Source organism: Triticum dicoccoides, chromosome 6B (assembly GCF_002162155.2).
Source record: "Triticum dicoccoides isolate Atlit2015 ecotype Zavitan chromosome 6B, WEW_v2.0, whole genome shotgun sequence".
Taxonomy (NCBI): Eukaryota; Viridiplantae; Streptophyta; class Magnoliopsida; order Poales; family Poaceae; genus Triticum; species Triticum dicoccoides.
The window spans coordinates 502,465,880-502,489,530 of NC_041391.1; the positions used below are offsets into that span (position 1 = coordinate 502,465,880).

The following is a 23,651-nucleotide window of genomic DNA, read 5'->3' on the forward strand; positions in this document are numbered from 1 at the left end:
CTCGGGAATCCGGATATAGTTCGTGGTCAAAATAGAGGAAGAATCGCTGTATTGTTCCTCCACCACCGCTACCTGATGGGTGACCGGCAGAGAGTTAATCTCCCTTTGGTCAGGTTTAAGCCTGATCCGATCATAGTCCATAGCGATTCCCAGGGCGGCAATGCGATCCAAGAGCTCGTTCAAGGAGGAGAGCTCAATTGGATCCATCTGCTCGGTGAATTCCGAGCTGATGTGGAGGCTGTTTTTGATGACATGAGAAGTCATCGTTAGCGTAGCTGCCGAACAGGCGGCCATGACGAAGCCGCCCAATCGGAGAGTCTAGCCTACAGCCAGGGTTCCTCCAGAGGAGATGTTGTCCTTGACAACAAGGCAAGCCATCAAGACTTATCGGGACGACACAGTGGAACTCTCAATGAAAGCACCAATACAATTCCAAAGATCAATGAGAGTTCCACTGTGTCATCGCGATAAGGCTAGATGGCTCCTTCAATCATCTTCAACGACGTGGTCCGGGGGGAGGTTTTCCTTCCCGGACAGATCTTCGTATTCGACGGCTTCGTACTACGGGCCAACTCGCTTGGCCATCTGGAGCAGATCGATAGCTACGCCCCTGGCCATCAGGTAAGGTTTGGAAGCTTGAATTACACTGCCGACATCCGCGGAGACTTGATCTTCGACAGATTTGAGCCTATGTCAGGTGCGCCGAACAGTCACGACGAGCATGACCTAGATCTGCCATCGTACAGTATTCGGGGATCGCGCCTGCGGCTGCTCCGGGAATCAATCTGGAGCAGGTTGTGCCATCCGAGGATAGGTGGATGGACCCCGCCACGGTGTTGGATCCGAACACTGATCCCACGTCCTATGAGGTCGGTATCATCGGACCCTCGGACTCGTCTCCGGCTACAGGATCCGAACCGCGTACGTCTGTGCCTATCGAATCTGATTGGGTACTGGTCATGGAGTTCACCTCCGCGGATATCTTTCAGCACGCGCCCTTGGGTGATGTGCTAAATTCATTAAGATCTCTCTCCTTGTCAGGAGACTCTTGGCCGAACTATGTTCGGCTCGAGTGGGAAGCAGACAACGAAGAAATTCGACCCCCACCCACCACCCACTTAATAGCCACTGTCAATGACCTAACCGACGTGCTTGACTTCAACTCCGAAGACATCGACGGCATGGACGACGATGTAGGAGAAGAGCAGGAACCACCGCCTATAGGGTGCTGGACAGCCACCTCATCATATGATATATATATATGGTGGACACCCCCAAAGAAAACAATGGCGATGACGCAACGGAAGATAATCCCTTGGAGAAGCAATCCAGGCACCGGCGTCACAGGCGCCGCTCCAAGCCCCGCCATAGTAAAAATAGTGATACCGGCACAGGAGATGATAACAATCCGGATGGTGCCGAAGACGAAAATAATCCTGCCTAGCCGGGCTTCGAGCAGGCCGAGCAAGAAGATGGGCAAGCTAGCCCCAAGGAACAAGCAACAGATGGAGAATCATAGGATGATAATTAGATGCCTCTCTCCGAAGATGAAGTGAGCCTTGGCGACGAAGAATTCATCATGCCCGAGGATCCCCTCGAGCAGGAGCGCTTCAAGCGCCGGCTTATATCCACTGCAAAAAGCGTGAATAAAAAGCAGCAACAGCTTCAAGCTGATCAAGATCTGCTAACTGATAGATGGACCTAGGTCCTGGCTGCCGAGGAATACGGACTCGAGTGCCCTACAAAAAGTTACCCAAAGCGCAGGTTGCTATCTCAACTCTAGGAGGAGGCGTTAAGGCCCACACTACCAGCGCATGATGCGGCTGATCGGCCACCCGTGGCCGAGACAAAGCGGCGTACAAGCCCGAAGTCCAGACCGCACCCCGTCGCCAATCAAACAATAATATTAAGGACCGGGGCTACACGAAGGACCTGCGAGACGTATTGGAAAACAAAGCAGGACAGTTAAGATCGATCTACAGACCACGGGGGCGCGCCACAATGCGTGACAATGAACGTCACACCGGATACATTAAACAAAAGTCCAGCTGGACCGAATACATCCGAACCCACATTGAGAGTTCCACAACGATCCGCCGGTTTTGCCGCCGCCGATAGCAGCGCGGAGTGGGATCCCATGGCCCAGCCCCTGGTGAACTCGTGAGTATAAAATCCGAACATGCTTACGCATCCAGACTTGTCGTGGCATAACATTTTAATCTGAGCCATGTTTTTTATAGTCCTGCGAGGTCCCGTGCTGAACAATCCTCGTCGTAGGATTCGTTGGGTTCGGATGCTATGGAGAGTGGGACACCCCCGAAGGCCCCCTCCCCGAGACATGTGAATGACACCGAGGTTTTATCCCAGAAGGACCCAGGCCATGGAGGAGGGGGGAGGTCGCGAAGGCGGTGCCAGGAGGCCAAACTTCAGGGTCCGGACACACGGGTGAGAAGGCTCCCGTGGATGTCAACAGCGGGGGTCGTCTTGAATCCGGCTCCCAGTCGGACACAATCCCGGAGACCAATATGGCCCTAGAATAAGGCAAACAGCCTCCATTAGTTGGAGGGGATATGTCTGTTCCACCGGCGACCTCTGTGCAATCAGAGGTGCTGGATGCTTTATTGGCAGTGCTAAAGGGCGCCTCCATCGTTGATGAACACCGTGCCCGTATGGGTGCGGTGATTGAGAAGATTCAGTCCACTAAGAGTGGACTGAATGAATCCTGTGTCAACCTTATAAAAGGCTTTGAGGTATGTTTTATGAGTTTTGGAAGAATGTCATAGTATAGATAGCAGCCCCTGATACACTGTTCGGTGAAAAGAAGAACCGGACAGAGGATCAAATTTACGCTCGTAGGAGACTCACTTGATGACATCTATCTCTTTTAATAAGCAGGCGTCTGTAGAGACTGCCGTCTCTCATGCTGCAGAAGTATCGGGACTGAGGCGTAGTCTGGAGCGGGCCGAAGGAGAACTTGGCCAAGTGAAGAAACAGCTGGAGGATAACCAAGGTATGCAGAAACCTTGTTCACCGAGCACAAATGATTAGGTGTGCATGATGAAAATATTTTTATGATGTGCTCTAGGGGCGACGGCCGGAATTGAGGCTCTTAAAAGGGTTGTGGCCGAAGCCGAAAAGAAGGCAGACGCAAAGCAATCTCTCTGTGAGAAGCACGAAGCCAAAGTTATTGAGGCCGATCAAGAGCTTCAAGAGGTCGTGAAGAAATGCGAGACCTTGGAGCAGAGTTTATCAGGGAAAGAATCCGAACTCTCCCAGGCTCGCCAAGCCGCAAGTGATGCCCAGGGGGAAGCCCAAGGTGCCCTGAAGGAAATCCAGGAGGCGAGGAAGATTGCGGCTGGTAAGGCTTTTTCTATACAAAGCGAGTATTTGAAAGGAGAAAATCAAGTTGCTAATTTGAGTTCTGATTTCTCCAGAGGTATTTGCGGAGCTGCCGCGCAGCATATCTGATGCCGCTCAATTCTACAGAGCCGAAGAAAGGAATAATGCAGATAAGCTCTTCTGGATGCAGTATCTAGCGCCTAATTATCCGGTGCCTTTCTCCGATCAACTGAAGCAGCTGATCGAACTGCATAAGGCGGCCGAGCTAGCCATGAAGGATGTGGTTATCTGGTTGTGGCCCACCGAGATGATTCCGGGCAGTTACTTCGGGCTCGTGAAGCGGCTTATGAGTGCCTGCCCTTGACTCGAGGTCATCAAACGGTCAGTCTGTATAGAGGGTGCGTGAATGTCCTTCGCCCGTGCAAAAGTGCATTGGGGTAAGATGGATGCGGAAAAGCTGATGACCGAGGGACCGCCGGATGGGAAGGAGCACCGCAAGCCTGAATTGTATTATGAAGGTGTCTTAAAAGGAGCCCGCCTTGCGGCAGAGCAATGCACCAAGGACATTATATTTCCATGAATGCAGTCATGTTTGTCCTTTGTAATGTTTGAACAACGTCATTTCTATTATTTATTGCTTGTCGTTTGAAAGTTTTTCCTCCTGTGCGGCCGTTTTATATATTAATCCTGAGAGTTGGCCAGTCGTCGGCTTCCGCCCCCACGTAGTAAGTACGGGGGTGTTCGAGATAAACCTGAGCACTCTTTATCCCAGTTTTGGGTCCTTGAAGGAGGTGTTCAGCACAGCGAACCAGGTAATCAGACCATAGGGCTTTATCACTCTCACTTAGCCATAGGGGTTTTGGAAGTATGGTAGGCGCAGCTCCTGGTGTTCAGAAGACTGCACGAGGGGCTCTATAAAGCGCCTGGTCGGAAGAAAAACCGATCCTTCGCACGCTGCATTGGTTATGGCATTATGCGGAAGGAATCCTTAAAGATTTTACAACCTCTCGAACAGCAACCAGCTCTCGCCGCATCATGACAGTCAGTTTTCGGCTTTCTCTACTGAGGTGCTCGTCCAGAAGAACCGGGACACAATCGCAGTAGTTCTCCCTGCGCTACCTTAGCCGATATAGCGGAACGTAAGGTAACAAAACATAGGAGCCGGGCAAACCCAACTATTGACCCAAGACATGATTCTGAGCTGATGCATATAATGTTATAAGTTCGGGGTGCCGAACTACCGTGAAGGTGTTCGGACTTTTTTGCCGTAGTATGGGTATAATGAAGCCCCTGGCACATTAAGGCATATCGCGATATGCAACTGCCTTTTAACAAAAGAGTTTCAATAAGAGATAGTAGCAGACGGGCATCATATAAACCCACATGTTGTATTTTAATAATACGTCAATGCGTATGAGTACATGTAATGTGATAAAAAGAAATATGACTGCGGAACCTTCTAAGACCAGGCGGGGGGAGGTTGTATGCGGATCCGGAGTGTAGTCGGATGATCATAGAGGGGAGTACTGGCGATTCCCTTACGTGCTTGCGTTGTTTCCATGCCAGCCGTCCTGGCTGACGCAAAAGGTGAACCTGCGAAGAAGATGCAAGAATTGGTTTTTCGCCACAGAGCGGTTGAGCCGCAGTATGTGGCTTATCTTAAGTTTTGCCGGAGTGTTTTAGTTAAGCTCCAGACGGGCCGGGCTATCCTGTCGCGCAGTAGTTCGGACCCCTTTGACGGAGTCCGTGAGCTTGGCCGTCGACTCGAGGTTCGATTGGGAGGTGCCATCCGTTGCTCTTGCTATTAAAGCGATGGTTGATTGCTCTATATTGGGGAGTTTGGCCCTGCCATTAACCGTGATGACACTGCGCGGACTGGGCATCTTGAGTTTACGGTAGGCATAATGTGGCACCACGTTGAACCGAGCGAACGCGGTTTGTCCGAGTAGTTCCTGATAGTCACTACAAAAGGGGACGATGTCGAAGAGTAACTCTTCGGCGTGGTAACTGTCCGGGGATCCAAAGATCACTTCCAGTGTGATTGAGCCCGTGCAACAGGCCTCTACACCTGGTATGACACCTTTGAAGGTGGTTTTTGTGGGCTTGATCCTTGAGGGGTCGATGCCCATTTTACGCACTGTATCCTCATAGAGTAGGTTCAGGCTGCCGCCACCGTCCATGAGGACTTGTGTTAGGTGGAATTTGTTGATGATGGGGTCGTGGACCAATGCGGATGAATCGCCATGACGGATATTGGTAGGATGGTCCCTTCGATTGAAAGTGATCGGAGAAGAGGACCATGTGTTGAACTTTGGGGCGACTGGCTCTATTATATAGATGTCTTTTAGTTCACGCTTCCGCTTGGGAATGTGGGTTGCGTATATCATATTCACCGTTTTCACCTGGGGAGGGAATTTCTTCTGTCCTCCTGTGTTCGATGATCGAGGCTCCTCATCGTCATCTTCGCTTTGAGACCCCTTCCCCTTGTTTTCGGCACCTGACCTGTCGGCTTGTCTGAAGACCCAGCATTCTCTATTGGTATGATTGGCTGGTGTTCCTGGGGTGCCATGAATTTGGCATGGACGGTCGAGTATGTGGTCCAAATTGGACGGGTCTGAATTGTTTTTGTTGAATGGCTTTTTCTGCTCACCGGACTTGGAGCCACTGAATCCGGCATTGACTACCGTGTCTTCGGTACTATCACCGTTTTTGCGACGCTTGTGTTTGTTGCGGCGTGGTTGGTCGTTGCGATCCCTGGCTTTTGATGTGCCAGGATTGCTTGCTGTGTTGTTGCTATGAGCCAGCCAGCTATCTTCGCCCGCGCAAAAGCGGGTCATGAGCGTTGTGAGGGCTGCCATGGATTTTGGCTTTTCTTGGCCGAGGTGTCGGGCAAGCCACTCGTCACGGATGTTATGCTTAAAGTCCGCTAGGGCTTCGGCATCCGGACAGTCGACAATTTGGTTCTTTTTAGTTAGGAACCAGGTCCAAAATTTCCTGGCTGACTCTCCGGGCTGTTGGGTTATGTGACTTAGGTCATCAACATCCGGAGGTCGCACATAAGTGCCCTGGAAGTTGTCAAGGAATGCGTTTGCCAGGTTCTCCCAACTCCCGATGGAGTTTGCCAGCAAGCTATTTAGCCAATGCCGAGCCGGTCCTTTGAGTTTTAGTGGGAGGTACTTGATGGCGTGTAGATCATCTCCGCGGGCCATGTGAATATGGAGGAAGAAATCTTCTATCCATACCGCGGGGTCTGTAGTACCATCATATGATTCAATGTTCACAGGTTTGAACTCTTCTGGGAATTCATGATCCATTACTTCATCAGTGAAGCATTGGGGGTGTGTGGTGCCTCTGTGTCGGGTTGCATTGTATTCGGTCCAGCCGGATTTATTGGTGTATCCGGCGTGACGGTCATCGTCACGCGTTGGGGCGTGCCCCCATGATCCGTAGATCGATCTTGACTATCCTGCTTTGTTTTTCAATTTGTCTCGTAGGTCATGCGTGGAGCCCTCGGCCTTCGCGTTTTTGTTTGTTTGGCGTCGGGGTGAGGGCTGGTATGCCGCTTTGTCTCGTCTACGGGGTGGCCGGTCAGCCGCATCATGCGCTGGTAGTGTGGGTTGTAACGCCTCCTCCTCGAGTTGGGGTAGCAACCTACGCTTCGGGTAACTTTTGGTTGGGCGCTTGAATCCGTATTCCTCGGCTGCCAGGACCTCAGTCCATCTATCTGTTACCAGATCTTGATCAGCTTGAAGCTGCTACTGCTTCTTCTTCAGGCTTTTTGCAGTGGCTATAAGTTGGCGCTTGAAGCACTCCTGCTCGACGGGATCCTCAGGCACGACAAATTCGTAATCGTTGAGGCTCACCTCATCTTCGGAGAGAGGCATATAATTGTGGTCCTCCAAGTCTCCATCTGTTGCCTGTTCATCTGGGCTAGCTTGCCCATCCTCCTGCTCGGCCTGCTCGAAGTCAGGCTGGGCGGGATTGTTTTCGTCTTCGGCACCATTCGGATTGCTATCATCTCCTGTTCTGGTACTGCTATTTCTACCATGGCGGGGCTTAGATCGGCGCCGATGACACCAGTGCTTTGATTGCTTCCCCAAGGGATTATCCTCTGTTGCCTCATCCCCATTGTCTTCTTTGGGGGTGTCCACCATATATATATATATATATATATATATATATATATATATATATATATCATATGATGAGGTGGCTGTCCAGCGCCCTGTGGGCGGTGGTTCCTGTTCATCTCCTGCAACGTCGTCCATTCCATCGATGTCTTCGGAGTTGAAGTCAAGCACGTCGGTTAAGTCATCGACAGTGGCTATTAAGTGGGTGGTGGGTGGGGAACGAATTTCTTTGTCGTCCGCTTCCCACTCCAACCGGACATAGTTCAGTCAAGAGTCTCCTGACAAGGAGAGAGACCTTAATGAATTTAGCACATCACCCAAGGGTGAGTGCTGAAAGATATCTGCGGAGGTGAACTCCATGACCGGTGCCCAATCAGATTTGATAGGCACGGGCGTACGCGGTTCGGATCCTGTAGCCGGAGACGAGTCCGAGGGTCCGATGATACCGGCCTCATAGGAGGTGGGATCAGTGTTCGGCTCCAACGTCGATGAGTATGCGGCCTCCGCGGCGGGGTCCATCCACCCGTCCTCGGATGGCACAATTTGCTCCAGATTGATTCCCGGAGCAGTCGCAGGCGCGATTCCCCGAATACTATCCGATGGCAGATCTAAGTCATGCTCGTCGTGACTGTTCGGCGCACACAAGCTCGAATCTGTCAAAGGTCAAGTCTCCGCAGATGTCGGTAGTGTAGTTCAAGCTTCCAAACCTGACCTGATGGCCAGGGGCGTAGCTATTGATCTGCTCCAGATGGCCAAGCGAGTTGGCCCGCAGTATGAAGCCACCGAATACGAAGATCTGTCCGGGGAGGAAAACCTCCCCTGGACCGCGTCGTTGAAGATGATTGAAGGAGCCATCTAGCCTTATCGCGACGGCACAGTGGAACTCTCAATGAAAGCACCAATGTCGGTGTCAAAACCGGCGGATCTCGGGTAGGGGGTCCCGAACTGTGCGTCTAAGGCTAATGGTAACAGGAGGCGGGGGACACGATGTTTACCCAGGTTCGGGCCCTCTTGATGGAGGTAATACCCTACTTCCTGCTTGATTGATCTTGATGATATGAGTATTACAAGAGTTGATCTACCACGAGATCGTAGAGGCTAAACCCTAGAAGCTAGCCTATGATTATGATTGTTGTTGTCTTACGGATTAAACCCTCCGGTTTATATAGACACCGGAGGGGGCTAGGGTTTACCCAGAGTCGGTTATAGAGAAGGAGATCTACATATCCAAATTGCCAAGCTTGCCTTTCATGCAAAGGAGAGTCCCATCCGGACACAGGACGAAGTCTTCAATCTTGTATGTTCATAGTCCAACAGTCCGGCCAAAGTATATAGTCCGGCTGTCCGAGGACCCCTTAATCCAGGACTCGCTCAGGGGTGGGCGCCGGCTTGCAGTTAAGCATACCGACACGCTCCAGGAGCTCGTGGGTGTACTTCTGCTGATGGAGAAAGAAGCCATCAGTCCGTCGGACCACCTCGATGCCGAGAAAGTAGTGCAGAGGCCCCAAATCCTTGAGTGCGAACTCATCACGAAGACGAATAGTCAGCCACTGAAGGAGATCGGGGGTGAACACCATGAGGATGATGTCATCGATGTAGAGCAGCAAATATGCAATGTCAGCTCCTTGAGGATACACGAAGAGTGAGGCATCAGAGCGAGTGGACAGAAATCACAGAGACTGCAGAAAGGTCGTGATATGCTAGTACCAAGCCCGAGGCGCCTACTTCAATCCGTAAAGAGAACAGGAGAGCAAGCACACAAAGTCTGGGTGCTCGGTGTCGACGAAGCAAGTGGCTGCTCACAGAACACCTACTTGGCAAGATGGCTGTGCAAGAAGGCATTGGAGATATCCAACTAGTGCACATGCGAGGCGCGTGAGACCGCCGACTGGAGCATGGCACGGATTGTGCCTAGTTTAACAACCAGGGCGAAGGTGTCAGTGAATTCCATGCCTGCGCGCTGCTGAAATCCACAAACCACCTACCGAGCCTTGTAGCGCTCAAGAGAACTGTCCGGGCGAGTCTAGTGGCGAAACACCCACTTGCCAGTGACGATGTTGGCACGAGGGGGTCGCGGAACAAGCTGCCACGTGCAGTTGCACTGTAGGGCATCGAACTCCTCCTGCATCACAGCTAGCCAGTGGGGATACCGAAGGGCAATGCGACTGGAGGTGGGGATGGGTGATGGTGTCGATGTCGAGGCGGCACACACATATTCATCGGAAGAGTAGCGCGTGCTCGGCCGAAGCACTCCTGCCCGGGCATAGGTTGTCACGCCAAGAGGCGGGGCAGCAGGGCTGGCGACGATGGCGGGGGCTGCAACGGTATTTACGGGGGCCTCGGGGGCCACGGCAGCGGCGGCGCCAGCCGAGCCTGCGGCTAAGGGGGCGACGGGTGAGGAGGAAGTTGATCCTGTCATCGGGGTGGCGGGCGGGGTGCCCGCCGGCTCAACCTCATAGGATGGAGACGGGTACCCACAGGCCCGGTCAGATTTGACCTCAGGGGAGGGAGTCGAAAACTGGGCGGTGGCAGCGGAAAGCGCTGTGCCCGAGGGGCCTCCGGGGGGCGCCACCGCTCATCGCTCCAGGAAGGGGGCGTGGGAGTCGGCGCTGAAGGAGCCAAAGCCGGAGAAACCTGAAAAAAAGGAACACCGTCTCGACAAAGTACACGTGCCTCGAGGTGTACACACGATGAGTGACAGGATCATAGCACTGGTAACCTTTGGTGTTAGGAGGGTAGCCAAGGAAGACGCATGGGACGGAACATGGTGCGAGTTTGTGTGGCGTAGTGGGCGCGGTGCTAGGATAACAAAGACACCCAAAGATGCGGAGACCGTCATAGGACAGTGGTGTACCGAAGAGAAGGTGGTGAGGGGCGTAGTTCCACCGAGGACGACACGGGCGAATGTTAACTAAAAGGGTGGCGGTGGCAAGAGCATCGGGCCAAAACCGAGCGGGCACGTTAGAGTGGAAGGGTAACATGCGAACGCAGTCATTAAGAGTGCGGAGAATGTGCTCGGCGCGGCCGTTCTGCTGTGAGGTGTAAGGACAAGTCAGGCGAAAGGTGGTGTCGTGAGAGGCGAGAAGTGTGCGGAGAGCGACATTGTCAAACTCTTTTCCGTTATCAGTCTGGAGTGCGAGTATGGGGTGACCGAACTAGGTGGTGACATAGGAATAAAAGGTGATGATTGTGGCTAAAGCATCGGATTTACGATGAAGAGGAAAAGTCCACACATAATGAGAATAATCATCTAAAATCACCAAGTAGTATAGATAGCCCGTGTTACTCACAACTGGAGACGTCCAAACATCACTATGAAGTAATTGAAATGGAAAAGTTGAAACTAAAGTAGACACACTAAAGGGAAGACGAACATGCTTGCCCAAGCGGCAAGCCTCACAAGTATGCTCGTCGAGCTTATTACATGAGAAAGAAAAACTCCTAAGAATCTGACGCAAAATGGCGGGGTTCGGGTGGCCCAAGCGAGCATGCCAAAGGTCGACGCCTGTGGAGAGGGCGATGGGTGTGGAGGTGGAGGCGCCGGCGTACATGGGATAAAGCTCATTAGGGCTATCACATCGGTGAAGCACCATCCGGGTACGGGCATCCTTCACAGAAAGACCAACACCGTCAAATTCAACAGTAAGTGGATTCTCACGAGTAAGACGATGAACGGAAACTAAACTAGTGACTATGTTAGGTGAGATAAGGACATTAGACATAGTGATAGGTGTCGAGCTAGAAGGAAAACTAGTGTTATCGACATGAGTGATAGGTAAAGAAGAACCGTTGCCAACGGTGATACGAGTGGGTGTGTTAACTGGAGTGGAAGAGGATAGGTTACAGGGATGAGTTGTCATATGCGCAGTAGCACCCAAGTCCATGTACCAGTCGCCTCCATCGCCATAGTTACTCGATGACGGCGCCGAGTGTAGGGCGGCCAGGAGGGCGGGATCCCACGGTGCAGGTACCAGCAGCGGCGGGCTGGCCTCCATAGGGCGGCGCCTGGGCGGGCGCGTCGTAGCCACCGAGGGGTGGCGGCGCGAGCGGAGCACCATAGGGCTGGTAGGGGACGCCGATGAACGCCTGGTGGCCCGCGGGACAGGGACCAAGGAGACGGCCCACGGGACGGGCATGTGATAGGCGTGGACGACGCCCGTCCAAAGGGTTCTGCCTGGCGGCCCACAGCGGGGGCAGCTGCTGGTAGCGGGGCGCCCCTCCTACACCCGGTGCCTGTGGCTGCTGCTGGCAGCGGCCCCTGCCACCTTGCGGCTGCATGGAGGCGCGGGCCGTGCGAGCGGCAGCGGTTAGTAGTCGGTGGGCATGGGTGGAGCAGGCGGGCAGGGAGCGGCCGGAGTAGCAGGGCCACCGCTGGTGGTGCTGGCGGCGGGGGCGGTGTGCTGGACCCGCTGCTTCAGCTTCCTCATTCGGCGCTCCTCAAGTTTGAGGTACGCGACAACGCGTTGGAAAGTGGGCTGCGGCAGCAGGCTATGGTTGGACGCCGCGTTACCGAAGTCCTTGTTAAGACCGGCGGTGAGGGTTCTCGGCATGAGGTCGTCAGAGACCTTAGCGCCGATGTCGCGAAGCTCGTTGGCGAGCATCTTGAGCCTCATGCAGTACTCGTCGATGGTGGAGTTGTCCTAGTGACAGCCGAAGAACTCCTGCTGCAAGAAAACAAGGCACTAAAGTTTGTTGTCGGTGAAGAGCGCGTTGATCTTGGCCCACACGCCGCAGGCGTCGTCGTCCTTGGCGACAACCGTGTGGAAGATGTCCTTCGAGACCGTCTGGTAGAACCAACAGATGATCGTGGCCTCGATGGCGGACCACTCCGGATCGCCGCGCATGTACACGCTGTCCACGGAACCGTCGATGTGCTCGATGAGATAGTACTCGCGGAAGATGAGGTTAAAGTAGGTCTTCCATGCATAGTATGATGTGCTGGAGCTGTCGAGACGAATAGGGACCCGGGCCTCAATGTTGAGGTCACAAATGGCGGAAGCGGAGGGCTTGGGGCTGGCGAAGTGGTTCGACGAGCTGGTCGTGGAGGAACCAGGCGAAGACATGGCGGCGCGTGCAGCGGCAACGGTGAGAGGTGGCGGCGGTTTAGGGTTAGGGTTTGCGGCTCAGTGAGCATGGCACGCAGCGGCCGGGAGGGGAGGTGGCTTTGGTGGGCGCCGGCGCGGGGAGAACGGCGCGCGGTCGGGAGGGGAAGCGGTGCGGGCAGCGGCGACGCAGGAGGGAGGCGCGCGTCGTCGGCGGTCGGCGCGATAGGGAGCGGAAACGGGCGGCACAAGAGGGCGACGACGCATTGGGAGAGAGGGAAGGGCGCGGTGGCAGTGTTGTGCGGTGGTGGTGCGGTGCGGCGGCGGTGGTGGCAGCGTGCTCGACGGGAAGGCACGGCGGCGGCGGCAAGCCCTAGGGTCGGAACGACCAAGATGATACCATGTAGACTAAATAGTTTACAATACAACAGATGTTGTATTGATGTGGTGCTGGTGCACGTATATATAATTACAGGGTAGACCTCTACCTCAACTATACAAGACTAGGAGGTGGTCCACAACTCCAATATACATGCAACACAAATACATACTCAACAACAGTCACCTGTTAGGTCCACTCCTTGCCCTTCACCTGTGTCTGCTCATGAGCTTCAGCTTACACAGGATGAGGTTTCTGTTCCTAACTCCCCTACCTGTCGTGCTCAACACCCTTCTTCCTCTGATGCGCCACCTTCCACTTCCACTCTCTCTTTGTTTCCTTTTGTCTACTCCCATCGTGCTCAGCACCCTTCTCCCTCGGATGCGACCACTTCCATTTCCACTCCTTCCCTGTTGGGTCCCGTTCCTTCAGAACCACCTACCCCCTTGCTCCTCGGTATAATCTGCGTGATCGACACACTCTCCAACCTCTTGCCTCTACGTAGCTGCTGCTACCACTATTGTTGAGCCGTCTACGTATCGTGAGGCGGCTGCTCATTCTGAATGGTAGCATGCTATGGCGGAGGAGATTCACGCTCTTGAGTGCACATGCACTTGGGACCTTGTACCCCTGCCTCCAGGCGTTCGACCAATCACTTGCAAATGGGTCTACAAGGTTAAGACACATTCAGACGGTTCGCTCGGATGTTACAAAGCCCGTCTTGTTGTGTGTGGCTTCCAACATGAGTATGGTCGTGACTATGATGAGATCTTTGCTCCTGTTGCTCACATGACCACTGTTCGCACTCTTTTGGTTGTTGCTGCTGTTCGGTAGTGGTCCATCTCTCAGTTAGATGTCAAGAATGCATTCTCCAATGGTGAGCCGCGGGAAGTGGTCTATATGCAGTCGCCTCCTGGCTATACTATCTCTGATGGCACTATTTGTTGTCCTCGGCGCTCTCTTTATGGGCTGAAACAAGCTCCTCGTATCTGGTTTGAGCATTTCTCCTCCGTCATCACAGGGACCGGTTTCTCTGCTAGTGTTCATGATCCTGCTCTGTTTATTGACACTTCTCGCGGCCGCACCCTTTTACTACTCTATATTGATGACATGATTATCACAGGAGATGACCACCAATTCATTGATTTTGTGAAGAAATGTCTACATGAGAAATTCTTGATGACTGATTTGGGTTCTCTTCGCTACTTTCTTGGACTTGAGATCACTTCTTCCCTTGAGGGCATTTATATCTCTCAAGCGAAGTACATCCAAGATCTTCTCACTCATGCCCGCCTCACTGGTCAGTACGGTTGACACTCCTATGGAGCCTGGTCTCCATCTTTGTCCTAGTGACGGTGGACCCCTTGCAGATCCCACACGCTACCGCCATCTTGTTGGGAGCCTTGCCTATCTAGGCATCACTCGTCCTGACATTTCTTACGCTGTGCACATTCTAAGTCAGTTTCTCTCTGCTCCCACTCACCTTCACTACAGTCATCTTCTTCGGGTTCTTTGTTACATGTGGTACTGTGACTCGTTGCTTATTCTTCCCTCGCTCCAGCTCTCTTCAGCTTCAAGCCTACTGTGATGCGACCTGGACCAGCGATCCTACTGATCGCCGCTCTCTCTCTGCCTATTGTGTTTTTCTTGGCTCCCCTCTGATTGCTTGGAAGACTAAGAAGCAGACTGTTGTATCCCGCTCCAGTGCTGAGGCTGAGCTGCGAGCTATGGCATTTGTGACTGCAGAGATTACTTGGCTATGGTGGCTTCTTCAGGATTTTGGTGTTTCCACTGCTGCACCGACCCCTTTGCTCTCCGACAGCACCGGGGCACTCAGCATTGCCCGTGATCCTGTTAAGCATGAGCTCACCAAGTACATCAGTGTTGATGCCTTCTACATGCATTCTCGGGTGCAAGAGAGGATTATGGCCCTTCAGTATGTGCCATCGGAGCTTCAGTTTGCTGATTTTCTCACGAAAGCTCAGACACGGTCACAACACAACTTTTTCCTGTCCAAACTCAGTGTCCAAGACCCCCCTTGAGTTTGAGGGGAGGTATTAGAACAGGGTGTTGTGCTGTGTGTAGTTATCATATTGTACAGGGGCTTCTTTGCATATTTCCCTACATGTATATGTGCTGGCCTGTTGGCCCCGATAATGCATAAGCTCATTTCATAACAAGCCACACTTCCTCTATCCAGTGCTTCCTGTGTACTCAGACGAGTCGAATTTATCACCAGAAGTCGTTGTATTTACATATTGCCACCTCTGTTCCTAAATATGAACGTTTTGGCAGTTTAAATTAACTGCCAAAACATCTTATATTTAGGAACGGATGTACTAGTACTTTGTAATTCATCCACCATACATTCTGCATTCAGAAACAGAACTGCGCCAACTCCGAATGCTAAGTGCTTACCCACTGACCCCCTTTCTGAAGCAAGCTACATACAGTTAACTATTCCGGTCAGCTATGTACTGGTAGGACAGTAGGAGGTTTACTGCCCAATTCGACATCTGCAGCGTTCATGTAATAGAGAAAGGTGCTTTTGCATGCCGAGGGCCATTCATTCTCCTGGAAGCATGGAGCAAGCCACTCTTAACCAGGGTGTTCTGTATGTCATGCTTGCTCATGCTGCACAAGGCTCACTTTCTCGCTAACTCCACATCTCGCCGCGCGCATCCTAATGCTGATGACAAAGGCAATGAGCTGCACAAAAACTCACCAATTCTTTAGTAACATGTGGTAAATAATTTCGAATTGAACAGAATTCTTTAAGGTGTTCCACTGTAGCCCTACCGTACAAAAACCAGCAACCATAATGCTGAAGCCTTTGAAGTTGAACGGCGTTGTTTCTGAAAGGAACCATGCTGGACACAAGAAAACAAGATGATTGGTTTTAATTCTATACCATTTAGGAAACCAAGACTGACAAAACTTGTATCCGTTAGTTTATGTTCCCTTACCTGTCAACGGAGTAAAGACAAGTGGAGCTAATATGCTGGCAAAAGAACTAATTCCAGATATACAACCTTGAGCAATTCCCTGGAAGGGGACACCAAACAATAGTTTTGATGAGCAAACTCACAAGTGTAAACTGTTGGGTAATACTCCCTCCGTCCCATAATATAAGAGCATTTTTTACACTATACTAATGTCAAAAACGCTCTTATATTATGGGACGGAGGGAGTAAAAGACAAACATCAGCAACTAGTCAAGTTACCTGCTCATTTGATCCAACGCTTTTTGATACATTGGTCCTTATCTACAGAAGTTGAAAGGATCATCAAGTTTCTTTTGAATTTCTCGGAAGGAAGTGAAAGGGAAAAGGTGAGCAAAATATGGCTTACAGATGGGTGAACAAAAGCACTCAAAATTATAAACGATGCAGCAAAATATGGCACCTGTGAGATAATTACGGCAACGTTAGAGAACATAAAGTAGAAATACACCACTGCACTGCGGCAGATCTACGTATATTATTGTTGATGCTGTGTCGACACAGCAACTGACAAATGCACCAAAGTATGGAAGCAATTGCAAAGGCCATAGGAAGTACCCAGTACGACCATGCGATGCCATACAGGAAAACCTGCAAAAATATGAAAATTATTCAACAATCAAAACCGTGGTATCCTAAAAACTTCAGCAAATAAGAGAAAAGATTTAATAAAGAGCTGTTACATGAGTGCACCCTCCTAACAGCCCAACAATAAGTAGCATCTCCTCACCAACGATTGGAGCAAATATTGGCATTACTGTTAACTGCAAAGGTGTTACAGGAAGTCAAATAAAAGGTAAGATGCATATAAGAATATGAATAAGTACGCTTGCAGCCTTGATCTTTTTTTATAGGAAAAACAGCTACGGAGCGTTGACATGGGTAGAAATTCAAGGCTGCAAGCTGATCTGCAGTTACAATGGTACTGGTACCTGTGAGATCATTCCCGCAGCACCGGCAATCAGCATTAGATTAGCAAACTCGTCTTTGCTGTAGCCAAACTGCGCTTTCAGGTAGTACTGCAAATAAGTCAAAAATTAAACTGTGTTCTTTTTTTTGCGGGGAAAGTGTGCTTTCAGGTGGCACTAGTGTAACACAGATAAGAGGAAAAACAGATACTCTATTGCAATTATTTGATCAAGAAAACAATTGTGGGGTCCGTTTAGTGAAAATTCCTGCCAAAATAGTGTACTGATGATTAGACGACTGAATTATAACAGTGCAATAGTGGGCACTGCTAATATTTGTTTTTTCTCTTTTGAAATATTTGCTGAACATTAGGACTTCTGAATTTTGATCCTTGCTAATTCAAATTCGAAATAATGGTCAACTTGGACATGAGACAGTAAGAAATACGTACCAGTAATGCAGTCTGAAGTCCGTGTTCACCGAGACTGTAAAAGAAAGTAATCATGGCCGCCGTTGACAAGGTCAAACTGCAAGGAAGAGTAACCGCACATCAGCAAACACTACTCATAATTCTTTAGTGAGAACTGATAAGTACTCCCCGTCACTTATTTTGGGACAGAGGGAGTAGTATGCTATCTTGCAGGGTTGCTCTGATTGAGTATTTGACGTGGGCAAAATTGTAGTAATATCTGAACAACGTTGGTGCAGATGCTGTGGTAAGTTTTCGAACAGGGACCAGTCCATTTTCAGTTACTTTCAGAACTGAGTAAAAAGGGCACAACCACTCGGGCAGCAGAAACCTCACCTGCCAGTGAGGAGTGCGACCATGTCGGACGGCGACGGCAGCACGCCCTTGTAGGGCGGAAGCCTCGGCGACAGCTCTTCGTCGGAGGAAGCGGAAGACGAAGCCGCAGAGGAGCAGGACGAGTCTTGGAGCAGGGGATCGCAGGCATCGTCATGGAAGGAGACAGCGGCGCCGGAATCCGGGACGAACGCCCTGAGGTAGATGGCTCCCGCGGTCCCGACGGCCGCGGCGACCTGGAAGGTGGAGGACGTGGCGAGGAACCGCGCGGTGAGGGTCCCCGAGAGGAAGCCGGCCGTCGACACGCCTGAGAGGAGCCCGAACGCCGCCGCCCGCCGTTTGGTCCCTACGTGGTCCGCCTGCGCCACAAAATTCGCCTCGTCAGTCAGCGGTCACGAACTAGCGGCTGAGCTCCACGCATGTGTTGCAATGACACATGGGCCCAGTCAGCTTGTTTCTCGTTTTACTATTTTTTTAACACTCTCGCTTTACAAATCCGTATTTGTTTGTATACCAAGCACGTTCTTTCTGTACCGGTAATTGTCGTGCATTCTTTTTTGTACGGGGGTATAAATGCAAATATACTCATAGTATAAAGTTGAGACATTTATTGTAAGACCAAAGAGTGTTTGATTTTTTTTCTTCCAACCCCTCATTTGAATTTCGTGCTGTTTTTAGACTGGTGTATGTATCTGCTGTTGAACCGTAAGCGATACTGTATTAATTTACCACGTAAGCAAGCGAGAGGCAGTGGATGCTGCCCTCGCAGAAGATCCCGGCGAGTATCTTCATCACGTAGTACACGTAGAAGTACACCTCCGACCGGTTGCACGCCAATATAACTGCCAAAACAAAGCAACGAATGATCACACACCCGCCGCACATTAAGCTCGCCAACGAATACTCACGGTGCAGAGCAGACTCGGCGCATACGTACAGAGAGGCAAAATGGCGAGGGTCACCGGCAGCGTCATCAGCGCCTTCCGGCCGTACTTGTCCGACAAATTCCCAACAATCGGAGTCACCACCAGAGCCCCCAGCCCCGTGATCTGCATACTCATACGTGCCAGTGTAAAAAAAAACAGAAGAAGGTCCAGGCAAATGCAGCGGTCAGATTGCTCACGGCGTTCTGGAAGCCGCTGAGGTAGATGGCGACGGAGCATTCGTCGCGGCCGGGGCAGACGGCCTCCATGGTCACGTCGGTGATCGCCGGGAGCACCATGAAGGAGGAGAAGTGGAAGAGGAATGCCACCACGAACAGGTGCCCCAGCCCCACGAAGTCCTTCATCTCGTACGCCGCCGCCGTCTCCTACCACCTCAAGACCTGTATATACTCCGGCAGCGGCTTGCGATCATGCCGTTCCGGGGAACGGGGAGGGAGTGTCTTATAAACCCCACTCATAGCACGCAACGACAAAGCAAATGCAATGCTTCAAGTAAGAGCTACTGGGGCCGATGCGTCGTGCCGTGGCTCTTTCTTGCTAAGGGCGGTAGGCCGCTTGACTGACCCCATCACTAACGGCGACGCTTCCATTTTCGCCAAGGTGGCGCCCTGCGTGCCCAAACGGACGGGACAGTCCTGTAACCGTGCCTCCGGCTGCTACGGCTTAGTGTGCGATCTGCCGAGTACGCCATGCCATCCGGCTGGCTAGTGGTGCTGCCGCGACGGCGACAGGGTGACAGCGAGAGGGAGGAAAAATAACCGTGCTCCGGTGGCTTGCTTGTACGCCTGGGCAGCGTCGTCGAGCGGAGCAGTGCGTGTGCTTTGGAGTGCACTCCACCCTACTTTCGGGTGGCTGATTGGATCTTGGGTGTGACTTGCGGGGTTGGAACTCTTGGAAGGGTCTGATCTGATTGTGCTCTGTTAGTGTTGCGGGTCTCGCATCCTCTGTCAAAAGCTGCTTATCGATGTGCTCTGATCATGGGGCGCACTTGGCTTCTTGTGTGGTTATGCTCGGTTGCACACGATACAACGGGCGGAGGTGCCCGCTAGATTCATGTGGTACTAGGATGTTTGCTTCGCCGGTGGGAGAAGTCCCCCTTGTGGTGTGCTGCTGAATGCTGATACGATTTCATGTCGCGTCTAGAGTAGCCGATGAGGCATGGGTTCTTTTCCTCTCAGTCATCGAGCCTACATTGATTAACCTGCAAGATTACAACCGTGATTCATGTACGGGACCTGGTGAGGTCCAGATCGACAGAGGCCATTTGGTTTTACAGTTACGGCATCTCCAGCGCCGACCCTTTAAACCGCCTACATTCGTGTCTGGACCGCGAAAGTCATTCAACACGGATCGGTATCGGTTTGCGGCGCAGTGCACACGCGTTTTCGCAAACTGAACACAAACATAAAGGTTTTGCGGGCGTCGGAACCGCTGTCATGCCTGCTTCTCATCACACTAGCAGGCCCAAATCCCCACCTGTCCCTCCGCGCTTTCCATTCCACGCGTCGCGCCACTTGCCACGCCACATTCATGCAGGCCCAAAGCATGCACTGACAGGACGTGACCTCTGGGACGTCGCCGATTCAATGTGGACGTCGCGTCCCGACGAACCAACTCTGTCCGCTGTGCTGCATTGAAGCGGGCTGACCACCCCTTCGCCTGGGCCTCGCCGCGGCTATTTAAGCCATGTGCCGGAGACGCACAAAGTCACACTCTCCCTCCCCGAGCATCGGCCCCCAACTCTTCCCCGTCTCCATGCCCGAGCCCCTCCTCCTCTGCGGCCTAAGCTAAGGCGATGCCGCAGTCGTGGTGCTTCGTGCCGACAGGCGGAGCAGGACTGGGTCCGCAACGACCCTGACCTTGCCGCCGTGTGGGCGCTTGACCGCTCCGTGACCATCGCGGAGACGGCCGCCAGGCGCCGCCGCCTCCTTGACGGCGAGCTCGCCAAGATTGGTGAGGAGTGGTTGCTTAGCGACTGCTTGGCCAACTCCGGTCGCGGCAAGGCCGCCACCAGGGCTCCGACGGCCACGTCGGCAGTGGTCGCGGCAGCACTCTGCACAGCGCAGCAGGAGGCAAAGCGGCAGGTAGCCGCCAGACATGGCTGACGCGGCCCTCCAGCGCCGTTCCGCCGCTGGAGGGACGACGATGACGGAGAGGCGGTGCGATAGGACCGGGCAGCCACGCGTACAAGATGGTCGTCTGGTATAGGGTTTAGTTTTTCTTAAATAATTGTTAAACGGTCAAAATATCTACCTTTATGTAAATTATGTCTGAACTTCAATAAAATTCACCCGGTTTGAACGAATTTCGCTCGATTAGTTTGAATTGTTGGGCGGATATGTGCCGGTAACACTGGATGGACCTTCCGTATTTATGTCCGTGTATTGGTTCCGTGTCCACAAATGGGTGCGAAAGAAAATTTGCAGATTGCCGTTGAAGATGCCCTTGTATATGAGTTGCTTTGTTTGCACCTCTTTCTTACATGAAAATTTCAAACTCAGAACAAGCCCTCGTAGGCTGGACTACGATATGCTTTAAGACATGAGCGTTCCCTAATACCAGCTCACCTCTCCTGACTCCCAAAGCGAGACCAGGACCAAGGAATTCATCTCGATGACCACCTTCTCCAGATACAACTCCCAAAGTTAGGGTGACCCTGTCACGGCAAGCAAAGGTTTCGGCGGTGAGTATTTCGGTTCAAATCATACTGCCTTATCTTGTGGCAACGAAATATCCTCCATAACAACATATACTTGCTCTCGCGACAATGTCTCGCCCACGCTCTCGCGGCCCCGCGGGCGACCACCACCAACCCATATCGACGGCGGCCTTTCAGGCGTCGTCGACCACCAATCTTCTGCGCCGGCCGCTCCCCAACCCGGCCCCGCCCCCGGAAGCCGAGCCCACCCTGATATGGGGCTTCCCGCCGGCCCAGGCGGCGCATCGCGCCCAAGTCACGGCTGTGGATCTGGATCGGGAGTGGGAGACTCCCCCACCTCCGCCGCCGGGAAGGCCTGCCCAGGTCTCTGACGAGGTGGACCTCGCGCTGGAGACGCCCCCCGGGCTGCTGGGTGCTGCTGCCCGCGTCGACGCCGGGGCGTGCGCGCCTACCTTCATTGCTGCGCAGGGGGAGGCCGGCCGCATTAACTCGGCAACGCGTGAAGGCGGGTGGCTGGCCTGCTTCAATGCTGAGAGGGCGCCGGCTCGCGTCCCGGCTTTGCAGGAGCATTCATCACCTGATGCGCGCGAGGGGCTCGAGGACGAGGTGACCGTGCCGTGGGAGCTCGTCAGGTCCCGCCGCCCGCGCCGCCCGGCCTTGCCTGAGCCCGCATTCAAGTCGAGAGCCCCTTTGCCAGACTGGATTCGCAACCTTTGCTTCCACTGCCTCAAGCCGCGGCATAAGGCCAGGACCTGCCGCAATGAGGTCACCTGCAGGCGTTGTTTTCTTTCGGGCCACCGAGCGAGGGAGTGCACCAACAGGCCGGCGCCTCATCGTCGCCCCGGAGCTCGGCTTGTGCCGCAGCCAAGCCTGCCGCGACAGGCGGTGCCGCCCTCTGCTGCTGCTCCTTTGCTTCGTCCTGGGGCTCGACCGGCTCCCGCAACCACTCCACCCCCGTCCCTGCAAGCCACGCCATCCCGTGGCATGGCATGGAATGGCGACCACAGCGCGAGGCCTGCGGAGGTCTTCACTGTTGTGCACGCGACGCCGGCGATGCTGCTGGAGGCCTCCGTCCTTGGCTCCAACGCGGCTGTCGCGTGGTTCGACCGTGACGTGCGCGCCAGCAAGGAAGACGTCTCCGCCATCCTCTACAAGGCCACTGGCGCGCTGCCCATCGACGTCACCGTCACCGACCACCACCCCGAAGCCTACCTGGTGCGGTTCATACATCAACACCATTGCGCCAGGGCGGTCTCGCAGCAGGAGGTCCCCTTCGGTGGGGCAAGGCTGCAGGTGCGGACCTGGCGTCTCGAGGCGCATGCGGAGAACGTCGACCTCAACCACCATGTCCGGCTCTGCTTGGAGGGGTTGCCTCTCCATGCCTGGGATGAGCATGCCGTCGTGAAGGCTATCGGATCCGGCTGCGCGCTGGACTACATCGAGCCGGCCTCCAAGCTCAAGACCCAAACCAGGGTCCTTGGCCTCTGGGCGTGGACGACGTGCCCAAGCAGGGTCCCCAGGGTGAACTGGATCACCCTTCCAGCGCGGGACGGCGGCGAGCCCATCTATGGTCGCCGTGGGCTGGAGCACCGGGTGTTGATTCACTTGGCAATTCATGAAGACCCAACCAGTGGCAGCATCATCTCCACTCCGTATGACTGGCTCTACCACGTCGTCGATGGCGAAACTCGGCCGCGAGACCGCCGGGAGCGCGTCTCCAGGCCCGTGCAGCACCACCGTCGCGACCATGACGAAGACGATGAACGTCGCCGCGGTGGCCGCGATGGCGACCGGGGACGTGACCAGTCAAGGCATGGTGGAAGTGGCTGGGGAGCCTCCCTCCGGCGCAGCCTATCCAGGGCGCCGCGGGACGAGCGGCAGGATCGGGACCGTGGCCGTGAGTCCCGTGGTGACCATGATGGGGGCCAGCGTCGTGATGGCCTTGGCGCGGAACCTGTGATGCTGCTTGCCTCCGGCTCGGGCAGTGATGTGGCTGGGCAGCTTGCGGAGAACACTCTGGCTTTACGGGGCCGCAGCCTCTCCAGGCCGCCCTCCCCGGCATTGGCCAGGCAGCTCTCCAGGGTCGAGATGACTCCTCCCGCATTGCCACCTCTGTCGCCGACCACGGTGCTTCCGATGTCTCCACAATCCAAGCGAAGTGAGGCGGCGGCCGCTGCTCAGCTACGAACCCCGTCAAGCCCGGCGCTCATCACCATTTGCTCTCCGACAATGCTGCTGCGGCCTCTCATCGACCTATCGACCACGCGCCCACCAGGATTTGAGGCGTCCCCCACCCCGCCACTTCTCTGCAGCATGCCCTGCAATGAAGAGGAGTTGCTTGTTGCCTAGCCAGCTATTCCTGGAGGGCTGGAGACGCTCTTCCTGCCTGGACGTGAGGCCCTGCTGCCAACCCCTGCTGCTTCCCCGCCCGCGGTCCCCGCGGCT

The 23,651-nt window shown here is 53.6% G+C and overlaps 1 protein-coding gene across 1 annotated transcript; it reads right to left on the reverse strand.

Annotated features, from left to right (window-relative positions):
* Positions 1 to 15,099: 15,099 nt before the first annotated feature.
* Positions 15,100 to 18,949, reverse strand: LOC119324976 (hippocampus abundant transcript 1 protein-like). The gene is made up of 13 exons (XM_037598735.1): positions 18,727 to 18,949; positions 18,541 to 18,652; positions 18,333 to 18,445; positions 17,607 to 17,962; positions 17,253 to 17,328; positions 16,825 to 16,911; positions 16,576 to 16,656; positions 16,451 to 16,483; positions 16,242 to 16,295; positions 16,115 to 16,156; positions 15,857 to 15,935; positions 15,690 to 15,760; positions 15,100 to 15,599 (listed from the first exon to the last, which is right to left on the reverse strand). Exons 1-13 carry the CDS (start codon positions 18,889 to 18,891, stop codon positions 15,510 to 15,512), a joined length of 1,359 nt encoding a protein of 452 aa, XP_037454632.1. The 5' UTR covers positions 18,892 to 18,949; the 3' UTR covers positions 15,100 to 15,509.
* Positions 18,950 to 23,651: the final 4,702 nt, after the last annotated feature.

What these genes read in the sequence shown, in the direction of transcription:
- LOC119324976 (XM_037598735.1), bottom strand. Translation starts at nt 18,891, where the DNA reads ATGAAGGACTTCGTGGGGCTGGGGCACCTGTTCGTGGTGGCATTCCTC. An exon ending in GCCTCTCGCTTGCTTACGTG is followed by an intron (nt 17,963 to 18,332) that starts GTAAATTAATAC and finishes TTTGTGGCGCAG; the next exon opens with GCGGACCACGTAGGGACCAA. An exon ending in GCATCGCATGGTCGTACTGG is followed by an intron (nt 16,296 to 16,450) that starts GTACTTCCTATG and finishes ATTATCTCACAG; the next exon opens with GTGCCATATTTTGCTGCATC.